This window comes from Sinocyclocheilus rhinocerous, unplaced genomic scaffold, assembly GCF_001515625.1.
Source record: "Sinocyclocheilus rhinocerous isolate Xijiao unplaced genomic scaffold, SAMN03320098_v1.1 scaffold1300, whole genome shotgun sequence".
Lineage (NCBI taxonomy): Eukaryota > Metazoa > Chordata > Actinopteri > Cypriniformes > Cyprinidae > Sinocyclocheilus > Sinocyclocheilus rhinocerous.
This window is the reverse complement of record NW_015666578.1, coordinates 200,267-214,106: the sequence shown is the minus strand read 5'-3', so window position 1 is coordinate 214,106 and position 13,840 is coordinate 200,267. Positions and strand designations below refer to the sequence as shown.

At 36.7% G+C, this 13,840-nt stretch overlaps 1 protein-coding gene across 1 annotated transcript in view; it reads right to left on the bottom strand.

The window, feature by feature from the left end:
- The window catches only part of oprd1a (opioid receptor, delta 1a), a 19,802-nt gene extending 11,093 nt beyond the window's left edge, over positions 1–8,709 (bottom strand). Inside the window, exon 1 of the mRNA XM_016544353.1 lies at positions 8,277–8,709. Within this exon, the coding sequence (XP_016399839.1) occupies positions 8,277–8,515 (239 nt within the window). The 5' untranslated portion in view covers positions 8,516–8,709. The remainder of the gene's footprint in view (positions 1–8,276) is intronic.
- Between the last annotated feature and the right edge of the window lie 5,131 nt (positions 8,710–13,840).

Below are 13,840 nucleotides of genomic sequence, written 5' to 3'. Positions count from 1 at the left end.
CGGTCAGTGAAGACGAAGAAGAGAATGATGTGTGCTCCCGGCGCCTATTTATACTATAGTCGCACCGGTAGTGACGTCATGGCTGTCGCCGGCCAACGAGTTGGTGTTTTTTCAATGTATGCTTTAGACACGGGTCACGACGAGGCGTCCCCCATAGCGACCCCTAGAGGACGCAGTTCGAAGTTCCCATGAAAGGGAACAAAAGATTACTATTAAATGTGCTGCAGAAATAAAAAAGAAGCTCATTTAAAATACATTTATGACATCCCCAAGGCAGACAATTTGATCTCATTTTTTCCCAGGTAATTGGCAGTTATGTGAATGTCTATGAATCACATTTAGTCCATGGAGAGAGCTCTAGAGAAAAACCATCTCATCTCATGCCTATTCCCAGAGCAATTGTCCAGAACAACTGGCAGTGCAATATAGGCTCTTGCATTCTCCACTTTTTTATCTTCATCTGAAGCTATCAACACAAGCCTGTTCATTGCTCCGTGAGATCTAAAGCATTTGCAGTATTGAGGGTGGAAGGAAAAGAACATATATGAGAAAATGGCATGAGCTGGCTTTGGCTGAAAAAATAAAAATATTACTTAATTTGTGTTGATGGTTTATAGTATGTTTTTTATTCCTAATATGTGTAGAAATAAGCTGCTAAAATGGCAAAAACTGTGAATGTCAAAGTTCAGCTCAAAAGCATGATTGTTTACAGAACCTAGTGTGAAAATGTAATGCCAGTGTCTGATATGTTCCAATTACATGCATTGTAGGAATCCATGTTATAATTATATTTGCTACATTTCCTTGTAGTGAGTTAGAATGTAATTAAACTATTTTAATATTTATTATTAAAAAAAAAAAATTCAGACAGTCCTTCAGAGACATGGATATGTGAACAATATTATTCGCAGCTTACCCAACAGCAGATATACTTTTACTTCATAATTATTCTTCAACATTGTCTTACACACATAAAGTTCAGTGGAGCCATTACTGAATTGTTACCAGAAATAATGTGTCCTTAAAAAAAAAATCATAATTAGGTGGAAGTATGTCTCAAACATGTAGAAGATGTTAATGGATTAAACTGAGGAGATAGCGTGGTATATCTGCAAACAAGTAATTACATCTGTAATAAGGCCAAAAAAGGTTAATTTAAGCCTGCTGGTTGTGCCATTGTTCTAAAACAATGTTTTAGTCTAGAAGTGAAACAGAAGGGGTTAACATGACCATTTAATTTTGTATATTCTTTATTATTCAATTTATGACATTCTATTCTTTCCACCTTCATTAAGACTACTTGAAACATACAACACTATCTCATGACCAATTTGTATTGTTTACAAGGTGGCTAATTCATATGAATTTCAGTTAGGTTTAGGGGTGGGGTAAGGAGTGGTCCTTCGTACCAATTCCAACGAATTTGCCACCTTGTAAAATTGATCGATTTTTTGAAGAATAACCAACTAGTAAAATATTTACAAATTGCTGTGAGTTTGGGCTGAAACATCACATCAGATTTAATCTTGCATGCATGCATAATATAATATATATATATATATATAATTTAAAATTATTGGTATGCCGCAGTATTTTCTAAAACATACACCTTTATCTTTTCAAAGTCAATAAAGATGAACAGCATGTGCTCTATTGTGTTTTCTCTTGTCAATCATCACTTTGAATCACTAACAACAGCTGAGATCGTCCTTACTCTGTGCCAATCCAGCAGTCAAGCGTGTTAAGCCACTGTCAAGAAAGCATTCATCTCTAGATGTCTCAAACATTCGACAGAGATTCAGTTGAGCAGTTCCTCTAAACACCCGTGGGATGAAGAGATTTGGATGACCTGTGGTCTGAGGACACAGTCTGGGTGGATTCACAGAAAAACTGCTAGTGACACTATATAATAACTTTCATTAATAAAGCATTAACATACATTATATAATGGTTAATGGATCATTAGTTAATATATATTCAAACAGCTAAAAACATTATGTATTGTGATGTTTAATGTTTACTAAAAACCTTATTAAACCTTACCTGCTTATTAACATAATTATTTCATATAAATTAAAATCCTTACAAATGTAATTAAACTTTCAGTTCATATGATCATGGACTTGTTGAAAAATTTACAAATGATTTTAAGACATGCTATACAATGACTAAAAAGGGGAGCTTTAGAGGGCATAGTTACTTGGAATGCAAAAGTCAATGGAAATGCATTAGTCAGCTGGACTACTGATTTTTTTTTTTTTGTGAATAAATTATTGTGACTGCTGTTATCATTTATCTGCCTGTTACTTCAGAAGTTGTTCTGTTTAGGGGTTAGATGCTTACAAAATCTTTATAACAGTAAATTGTAACTCCACAAATATATTTACTATATAAATATAATAAAACATACTGAGGTTAAACATGCATGATAATATCCACAGATAGTATGCTGAGATAACTGAAATGCTGATAAATCAGCAATAATCATCAGTACAGTACAGTATATTATTGCTCTTACCGTCCTATATATTAAAGCATTTCAAGGCTTGATAAGTCATGCTGTTTAAAATTCCAGGAAATTATTCAACCGGTTAAACAATTAACAGGATCATTAAATTGCTAAATTAAATTCCCAATAGTTTTTTTTCTCATTGTATTCATAAAATTTTAATTATATTATTGAAAACCTGACATATGTAATTGGGAGTATTTTGGAGTATTTTGTCTGTACTGCGTAGTCTTAAATTGATAATGTTTTAGTACAATAGTGTATCCCTATAGGAGACACCAAACTGGCAGCATCTGCTGATATTTGTCAGAGACATGTGATCAGTGCTTTTGTTTTTTCACGAAGTCGGGTGTGTAACTCATACACCCCTTTCATTACGCTCATTATGACTCACATAAAAACAGTTCATGGTTAATGACACATCGCCATATGCTGATCTCTCGAAATCTGTTCACAAACTCGGAAGCATGATTCTGATGCATTATAGTCCACTAAACAATTGGTTTATTCATACATACATTATATATCCATTTATGTTGGTTAAATCTTTCTAATACAGTGAGCAACAGAGAACAATATCTCTGGCAAATATGCTGTTAGTGGGGATGATTTTGACGTCATGAGCAGGATGTTAAGTTTGGACCGTCTGCCCGGTTGGCTGATCTGCAGCTCACACACACAGACACAAACTGCGCTAAGAGGGAAACACACTGTGAGGTGCTGCGGTGAGTCAGACCGAAGCATGCACGCACAAATATGTATAATGAAGACATTATGTATATCTCAGCTGTATATAAACACAAATATTGTGCATCTACAATCTCTGTCTTTGCCTCCGCCGACAAATATAAAATAGCTGTACACTTTGTCTTTATGTATAACAGTTTGACTCTTAAAAACATCTTAAATAACTCTTAAATAAAACCTCAGTCCAGAATTTTCCAAATTTGCAAAAAAAAAAATTTTCTTTTTTAACGGGAACTGTCAAAAAAAAGTACCATTAAAATAGACCATATCATTTATTCAGCATTGTTCAGTCTTAACTGACTGAAAGTCACTATAAATCTGTTCAGTGAAAATCTTATCTCTCAAATCTCATTTATGATTCCACATGTGCTGTGTTTGGTTACAAATGACATGAAACCAGGCACGACACATCTAAAGGGCCATATCTGAAGTGAATTTGTGCGCTCTGGTGGAGGGTGATATTATAGTAAAGACGACTGTAAACTCTTCAAAAATTATCCTTTGTTTTCCACTGAAAAAAATACAAGCAGGTTTGGACAACATGGGAAAATTGTGCCTCTACCTATGCAAAACTCCAAAAACATACCTATACATGCAATTCACTAGAGTTTCCAGTTGAAATGAACTAATGGCGGTAATACAATAACAACAACATTCATTCTTTTTCACACAAATGATGATCATGGTGCCGATTATCAATTAATAAACAATTATGCATAGTTACTTGAGGTCTATGATTTAACCTTTTTTTATTTTTCTATAGTGCAAGAATTGTAAACTAATACATTTCACATCACAGAATCAGCTCCATATGTATGTTTTTTGTTTTTTTTGACATTGTAAACTTGCTCAGTCGCTCACCTGGTACAAGTGTTTGACTACACGTCCCATGAAACATAGTCACAGTTAAATGGCAATGGCATGGTTGCTTCTGCAAATGTGTTTTTATCTCATGTTTGATTTGTTAAGACTGTCTAGGTTTAGTGTGGGTGGTACGTTATTTTCAAACACGATAGGGTATTAACCTTTTAGCAGACATTTCATTTACAAACTGCCATAAAACATACAGTACAACAATCAATGTAATAAAACTCTGCCACATTCACATCCATCTGTTTTGGATCAAATTGAACATGCTTTTTATGCCACTCACTGGACTTTTCTCTTTGAAAGTCCCCTGAAATGTGCAAGAAGTGCTGTAATATCATTTTGTAGATATGTTACCACAGGCACATGAATCCAATGAGTCTGAGTTGGGTTTGGAACAATATGAGGGAGATTAAATAATGGCAGAATTTTCATGTTGGATGAATTATTCATTTTTAAAAAAAAATCACCACAGCCAAAATAATAAATAAATATTATAAATGTTTCTCCTCTTCTTAGAAAATGGTGTTTGGCCCAGAGCATAAATACGATGTGGATGAAGACTTAGTACATTTGCCTGTGGTTTGTCTGTACTTAATGGCCACCACTATACGGCAGAACAACAAGACAAGGCAATAACAGACATACATAAATGAACCAATTACAGTTGAGACCCTTTCCATCGCAAAGTCTTCCTCTCCACCCTTTCCACCTTCTACCTTTAACCTGTGGTGTTGTATATGTACAAGACAGACTCGTTTGCTGGACAGAATAATGTTGTTTTAAAGATTGTATCAGCACTACATGCTTTCTAGTCCAGCCTTAATAATCAGACCTCAACTGCAGAGCTCTCAGTGACGGGTGATGAAAAGACCCTCAGACAGACTACTGACAAGTGCCTTGAGCTTCAACTCAATTGTGTGATTTGCCATGATTATCAGTCATATAGCGCTGACGCCCACCCTCTTCATGATGTCCGCCTGCATACGGGTATAACCTGGTTGTACTCCAATGTATTTTTCTTTTGCCTTCATTCCAAAATGAGCACATTTTTCTTTTGTTTCCACTCTCGCTTCTCCCTCAATCTATCATTTCCTGTTTTCAGGTTTGCTCATAAAATAATGCTTAGAAAATTGAATTTTTACTGCTGCAATTTCAGCACATTTTTGTCCGCTCCAAGTTGCTGGTGACCACTACTGCTAAATGACTGTATATTTCTTCTTATCTCCAGCGAGGCACTGCTTGTGTGAGAGAAGAGCTTTCAAATATTGAGAACATTTTGAAGCAGGGTTGAGTATAATAATAAGGCTCTTGTAAACTGAATTTGTTTCACCACAAAGGATGTTGAATTGGAATTTGAATTGAGATGACGGAAAGAGGAATTTACAGAACTGCAAAATAATAATGTAGTTCCACTAAAGAGAAATTCCATTGGTCTAATAGAACAGAATGAGCAAGAACAGATTCACTTATGATTCAGTTTCAGGTTTCCATCTTGTAAGCTACTCCATTTTGAACACTCTGGGGTAAATTAGAGTATTTTGGAAAATACAGTGTTTTTAGACCATGGAAAACAAAAGTAAGTAAATAAATAAATATTATAATGAAAATCAAATAGATACACACTACTTGAAATAGTTCAATAATTATTACACTATTTGAAATAATTCAGATTCGTTAATGCTTCTGAATAGTGAATTGGTGGGTTTTTGTTAAATGTGAGCCAAAATCATCACAATTAAAAGAACCAAAGACTTAAACTACTTCAGTCTGTGTGCATTGAATTTATTTAATACACGAGTTTCACAATTTGAGTTGAATTACTGAAATAAATGAACTTTTCCACGACATTCTAATTTATTGAGATGCACCTGTAAGTCTCTTATTCACACCAAGGCTGCATTTATTTGATCAAAAATACAGTAAAAATAATATTAACAATAAAATAATAATAATAATATCACATTTAAAATTTATATAAACATTATTACCATTTAAAATAGCCTTTTTCTGTTTTAATATATTTTAAAATGTAATTTATTCCTGTGATGCAAAGCTGAATTTTCAGAAATCCTTCAGAAATTATTCCAATATACATACACACATACATATATAGAATAATTTCCGAAGGGTTTCTGGAAATTCAGCTTTGCATCACAGGGAATAAATTACATTTTAAAATATATTTTACAAAAAAATAAAGATTTTTTTTTAATTGTAATTTATATATAAATTTAATATTTATATACATACATTCTGTTTTAATTCCATTTTCTTAACTTCAAATTTAAATTACAATTCTGCTTTACCTATTCAAGTTCTTCAAGGTCTTAATATCTTTAATCTTAATATGAACATCACAGAGTTAATCTTGATAAACTACACGTCTTGATAATGGTTGTTTATGTTTTCCCTGCACTCTTAATACATCTTTATCAGTGTGCAACTTATAATTTTCGAATTATTCAAAGTGAAAGCACCTCGTATTAAAGCTAAGCTCGACTCTACTCTGAGGCAGAGAAGAATTTGCGCTCAATTAGTATGTTGATTAAAGCTGTCTGTGTAGAAGCACCTCAGTACCAGGAGAATAGAACAATTACTGTCATTGTGACAACCCACAGCTGCTGCCGTTCCTTTTTACACAATGTCATTTTCCAGACATCCCGGCGACTTGAGGACTCTCGCTGTGGCTGTCAGCTACAAGCTTATAAATTAAAATGATATTCCACTTTGCACAAAAAACTGCCTTTTGTAATAGAATAAAAGGCTATTAAAACGGCCCACAGTGGTGTCTGATAGATCTTTAGTTTAAAATGGTGAGGTTAGAAATGTCATTTAAGCACCTCCTCTTTGCCTCCACTCAGAGCATTGATTACCTCACAGAGAGATATGTTATCACATCTGAATGCCGCACTCTGGAATGAAATGGATCAGGGTGCACAAAATTATGAGTTGAGCTGTCTCTTGAGATGGCCATGATTATGCCCAAAATGCTATTTCCATCAGATGTGGAAATAGATCAATGAAATGAGGTCATTTCCTGTCTTAGCTCTCCTTACTGATGGTTTCATCAGGACCACAGCAGTGAGAATCTCCTCTCTCGAGACTTGACCTGATAAATAAGAAGACCTCTAGCACAGCCACCCATTAACATGGGAGGAGGAGCACATCTATTACAGTCAAGGACGGGACTACCGATCAATACATGCTAACATTTGTGTTCGTCCACCCTGCTCATTACAATCTGAAAAGAAAAGACCAATGGCAATCATCTATGACTGCTGATGCCCAGAGTCTAAGGCATGAAACTAATTACAGAAGTAAAGTAATGCATGACCTGCATGCTGTGGGTTTACACCATGTGCTTTTAAAAATGGCTGATTCACACATTCAGTTAAAACAACCAAGCCAACACAGAAAGTGAAATAGGAGAGACCAGGGGCAAGTTGTCACAGCAGTAACTATAATGTTTACAGTCAAAAGACAAATTGCATAAATGCTTGTTTTCTTTGGCAGTGGTTTTTATACAGTATGTTGGTATCAGACACCTACTTCAAGTTTTTGTTTCATTATTCGTCATGTTTTTATAATAGCTGTTGGGTAAACAAGTGAACATAATAAACCCAAACGGGCAGACAAGAGTCAACTATATATTAAATGATTTAACAGAAAGGTTTAACTTTTCTCAAGACTTATTTATTTATTTATTTATTAATTATTTAAAATGTCAGGTCGAGGCAGGTTGACATGGCTTTACCTTGTAATCATAGTTTATTATTTCTCTAGACCATAACAATGGTGCAATCGTATATGCAGCCTTATTTTTGTTTGTTTCATGAATACCTTTGTTGTTCTGTAATTTTTTTTTATTTTTATGTTTACATGTTGATTCAAAGCTTATAATAGCCTATTTAATGGCAGGTTCCTATTGTGACAACTTACCCCATATAATGAGGCGGCATGCATATGGAATTACTACTCGGTCAATGTCGTAAAATGTGTTTGATGAACTGCAGGATATTTATTTATTTATTTTTTCAAGGAAATAATTGGAAAATGGTTACAAAAAAAAGAACCTAATAGACTCATAATCTAGGGTGATAGATAGATAGATAGATAGATTTCAAACGTGTTTATGTTTTGTCTTGCTTACCTGACCACTCCATACATCACTAGGATGTTTCCCAAGAGTCCCACCACGCAGATAACGGAGTAAAGAACAGTGATGGAAATGGCGATGATGATTCCCGCGGGGCTCTTTACCGGTTTAGGCTCGGTGTAGTTCCTCCCGTCGGGAACGAACCCCATCACGTCGTCAGGAAAAGTGACATTAAACGGGTTAATGGAGTAGAGGTCGGACATGTCGGCACCGGGGATGACGGACGGCTCCATCGCTTCAGTGTCGCTGTCCGCTCGCTCACGGACGGGCTGCAAAGTTGCGCCTCACGATTTGAACTTCTCGATCTCAAAGCGGGGGAGAAATGTAAAAGTATAATATGAGCTCGGTTTGTGCAGGAATCGTCACGAGGTTATTAACTCACGGGTGAGTGACCGTAAGAATCAAAGTTTCCCTCTGTTCAGCTGCCGTCTAACAGGTGTGAGGCGAGCTCTGCTCTCTGAACGGATCTGCGCGACGCCCCAGACGTGTGCCTTCTTATGTGAGGGAGCTGAGTCGGACTGAGGGAGAGCTTCACTACGTCAACCTGCTGGTCGGATTCCCAATTTACACTCAACTACTTATATAATGAAGCATGGGATTCATGATTGAGAAGACAGATATCTGACAGCAGCAACAGAAAAAAGGGAAGACCTGAATAGTGAAACTGCTCACAGAAAAACATGACTTAAAATATCTGCCAGTAACGGTATAGCAGTCTACAAAACAGGTGTCATTTGTGTCATTATTTTACATTTGTGTTTAAATTAGTGATGTCAAAATTAGCGCGTTAACGCAGGCGATTCATTTTTTTTTTTTAGTTTAACGCGTTAAAAATATTTAACGCAATTAACGCAGGGGGCGGGGCTAAGGTTGGCCACCCCACTCACAATTGCTGCTTCTGTCACTTTTTCACGTTTCAGACGGGCGCTCATATCAAAGCGCGAAATAAACTACGTGCATGCAATGTCGTGGTCAGTTAAGTCATGCAGTTACCAAAAAGGCTATTAAAGCTGCCTTAAAACTGTGCATGCATGTAATATATTTTATATAAGTCACATTTAAGAACATGTCTCTGAAATGGTTTTCAAAACTGTCCTGGAGCAGCCCAGCACTAGTCTCCCTCATCTAACACACCCGATTTAACTCGTCAGCTCATTCCAGTTTTTCTCCATTCTGGTGCTCAGTGCTCTGTAGCGTTGACCATACGCAACCGTTCAAACAGGAAGTGGGCTGGGTGTGAGGGGTCCAGAATGATTTTGCCAACTCTTTTACTCTCTCTGGATGAGTGCAGTTCATGGAGAGTGGTTGTACCAGTGATTCGCCCAGTAGTCCGGACTATCCGCTGTAGTCTTCTGAGGTCAGTTTTGGTAGCTGAGCTGAATCAGACAGTTATAGCAGTGCAGAGGACGGATTCAGTGACTGCAGAGTAGAACTGTATCAGCAGCTCCTGTGGCAGGTTGAACTGATGAAGGAAATACAGCCTCTGATGAGTTTTCTTGGCAATGGAGTCTATGTGGAACTCCCACATAGAGATGGTGGTGCCCAGGAACCTAAATGACTCCACTGTTGCCACAGTGCTTTCCATGATGGTGAGTGGGGGAGTTCCTCCTGAAGTCCACTATATTTCCACTGTTTTGAGCGTGTTAAGCTCCAGGTAGTTATTTTTCTCTACTTTTCTCTACTAAACATCACTGGTTCCTACAATGTTGTTGTGTGGTTGCTAGGATGTTCTGGATGGCTGCTATGACATTGCTAGGTCGTTATTGGGGTGGGTTTTTACTGTATGGTTGCCAGTCTGCCAAAGTCAAAAGAGTCCAACCTCAAGTCTGGTTATGCTATTATGCTATTCTGGTCTCATATGGCTCAGATCCTTCCTTCTCTGTAAGTTTAAGCATTTTTGTTTTTTTTCTATTTTTCTCTACTTTTCTCTACTAAACATCACTGGTTCCTACAATGTTGTTGTGTGGTTGCTAGGATGTTCTGGATGGCTGCTATGACATTGCTAGGTCGTTATTGGGGTGGGTTTTTACTGTATGGTTGCCAGTCTGCCAAAGTCAAAAGAGTCCAACCTCAAGACTGGTTATGCTATTATGCTATTCTGGTCTCATATGGCTCAGATCCTTCCTTCTCTGTAAGTTTAAGCATTTTTGTTTTTTTTTCTTCTTCTTCTTTCACCTTTTTCATCCAAAAATATTTTAATAAAATGACTCACTAACACTTCCATTGCCAATGTGTCTGAAAGGCCTTCTTATTGAAAAAAATATCTGAATTGTAAGACCCTATAAAAGAAGAGAATTGACTAGCAAATAAATGAAGATTGTACCTCCTTGACTGGCTTGAGAATTAATGAAAAACAGTACAAACAGGTACAAAATCTATCTGCACCCCATTATTCACTGTCAAGTAATGTTATCATCCTTGATTTTTGCCTTTTATTCAAGACTGCATTCAAGGTTTGAATCTTGAATTTAATTTATCTGTTAACAACATTGTTTCTATCTTAATCATTGCATTCAGATGATAAATGTCATATCCTTTATCGTTATTGGCTTGAATGAGCAGTGACTGCATCATTGTCATTTCAGCCATGACAATGATTAGTTCGGCCAATCTGGGAGATTAGTCTAACATTTCCATATAATGTTCAGTGATTTATTTCTCCAGTCTGAGAGACCATATTGTAGCATTCTATATACATTATATAAACCATGTGTGCCTCACTAAAAAATCAAATTACACTTCAAATACATTTTTCCCAAACATGGGGTAGTTTTTAAAACATTTTAGGTAGTTTTTTTATAATGCTGATCTATGTGTAAGTGTTCGTTTCTCTAACAAGTTTGCGTTTAGTTAGTTATTTCATGCTGTAAAAATGTGGTATCATGATTGTGAGCTTGCGATTGGGTCTGCGGGAGTTTGGGTGGGACTTTGGTACCACGGCTTCAAATGAACCATTATTGCATAGACTCAGGCTCCAAATGTATCACTATACCCTGCAGACTCGGGCTCCAAATGAGTCACTATCGCACAGACTCGGGCTCCAAATGAATCATTACCGTGCAGACTCAGGCTCCAAATGAATCACTACCACGTACAGTAGACTCAGGCTTCAAATTAATCATTACTGCGCAGACTCGGGGACCATAGAAAGACGTGTGCCTTAATATTCAGATTAGTTGTCAACAAATATGAGTTTTCAATGGAAGATTCTTAGTCAGTGATATGTGGTTAGATCCTTGCAAACTAATAGTTATTTATGATTACTAACTTTAAGCCTATCCATTATGCGGCACCCAAACAAATGTGACCAAACCACATATAATATTTTCAAACCTTTCAAACGCCATCCAGTGGGGGCGATTCTGAATCCTCAGGTTGCTACGTTTACAGAGCAGAGTTCTGGGTAATAATGGCTGAATTAAAGTGTAATAGTGTTTCTTCCTTCTCCTCAAACTGTCAGATGAAAAGGACTTGCGCTGCTCTACTGCACTGGGTATGATAATTTTTTTCTGTTAAGTGCAACAATTACTAAATTGTCTCAGAAACAAAAAGCTTTTAATGTCACCGTGACAACAAAAATGACTTTTGAAAAATAAATGAAAAATGGATGTATATCATTGCCAATGAGATAACAGACTCAGTAAGAGATGTTCACAATTATGCAACGTTCTTATGAGAGAAGCTTGTTTGTTAATGCTTGGATACTCGCGTAGTGATTTAATCAAACCCCTAAAACTATTAAACATCAGCATGTGCTATACTGTGCATCATGCAGTACATGTATAACACTTCAGATTGTGCATCTGGTTGAAGGGAGATGAGCTAATTTATAAGCAATCATACTTTTCATTATAAAGTGGTGGAAAAAATCCTTAAACAAAAGCAGGGTCTTCAGCCATATAGAATAGCATGGTGAATTGGGAGTGGATTTCTTTGACATGAACCATTAAGCAACCATCCAGAAAACCCCTAGCAACCACTCTCACCTTAGCAACATACAGTAGCAATGCTTTGCGAGCACCTCTCACATTTGACATATTCTTTCACTAATCTAAAAATCTAGTCTTATTATTATAGATCATGTATGTATAATGTCGGGGGAAAAGTATTGAGGCGGAACTCACGGTGTAGCAGCTGTACGGACTCAGACGTATAAGGGAGAACACTAAAGCGAAAAAACATAGGCTGAATCCGAAATTACCCCCTATACCCACATTCACTATTCCCTACATTAGGTCACTAATAGAGTTCACTTGAAGGAGTAAATGAAAACAAGTGAGTGAATTCTGACACTGAGTGCACCGGAAGGACTGCCGCTTTTGCATGGTGTGTGCTTGCTGTTTAATAATCATTTGAAACTGGCAAACTGGTAGCTCTAGTAGTAAGATTAAAGGATTTATCTTGACTCTGTCAAGAAAATTATGCATAAACCCTAATTAAACAATTTAATAATCAATTTACAATGAATGTATACCTGCATCGTATTACGCTGTACACCTTGGATGAATGCTTTGTAAAATTAATGAATGATGGATGATTTAGCACCAGGCACCATCTTCTGGCGAGCTGCGGCAATTCATTCAGCACACGACTCTCACAGTGCATTGTTGGTATTCTCTAGCCATTGAGCATACATCAGTTGTACACTCGTTATTGCTGTGCATTGGGGGCTGAATGAGTGCACTCAATAATGTCCACTAAGATTTCAGACACCACTAAAAATGACTGTCCACTCAAAAATTGCCAAGTTTAAGGGTATAAGGGGTGATTTCGGACACAGAGTCAGTTCGCGTGCCACGCTATGGACTGGCGTTCACTCATGTTTTATTGAAAGTTGTTTGTGGAGTATGGGTCCTAAATCGGAACTTCGGACTGAGTGACATTAATTCTCCACGATTGAACTGCACTGTTTGAAAATGCCGTTGTGGTAAGCGGCGGTAGTTTTAACTGTATAAACCGCTGCATTCTGCTTATGATGAACTAAGTTGAAATGTCTGCAAAGCTAAGGGGTTCATGTGTTTTAAATGGATTATGTGAATGCTTTGATGGACTTGGTGGACTGTAAAGGTATTTAATTTTAATGAAAATTTGAAACGGTATATAGATGATAAATTGAAACATTGTGTTTACAACATAGAGATAATAAGTGGGAAGAAGAGATTAAGAATAAATTTCAAAAGAGCAATTTGTCCTCCTGGACAGCTGCACATAGCTCTACGCCTACTGTAATTAGTGGCCGAGCAGGGAGTCCAGGGGTCATGTCTCAAATGTCTCAGGCTACTGCTGTAAAGCTGCCTATTCGTTTGGATTTTCCTCAGTTTGGTGACGCAAGAACATCCGCTGATGTTACAGATTTTATTGAACAGTGTGAAAGTTTTTTTGTCTCTTCAGCCAATGAGTGACCAAGAGTTATTAGGTCACATGAAACTAGGGCTGCAACAAATTATTATTTTGATAATCGATTAATCTAATGATTTTTAGAACGATTATTCAACTAATCATTGATTATTTCACTGATTAATAAGTAGACTTTGATTGATTATTCAGCTTTTGCAGTT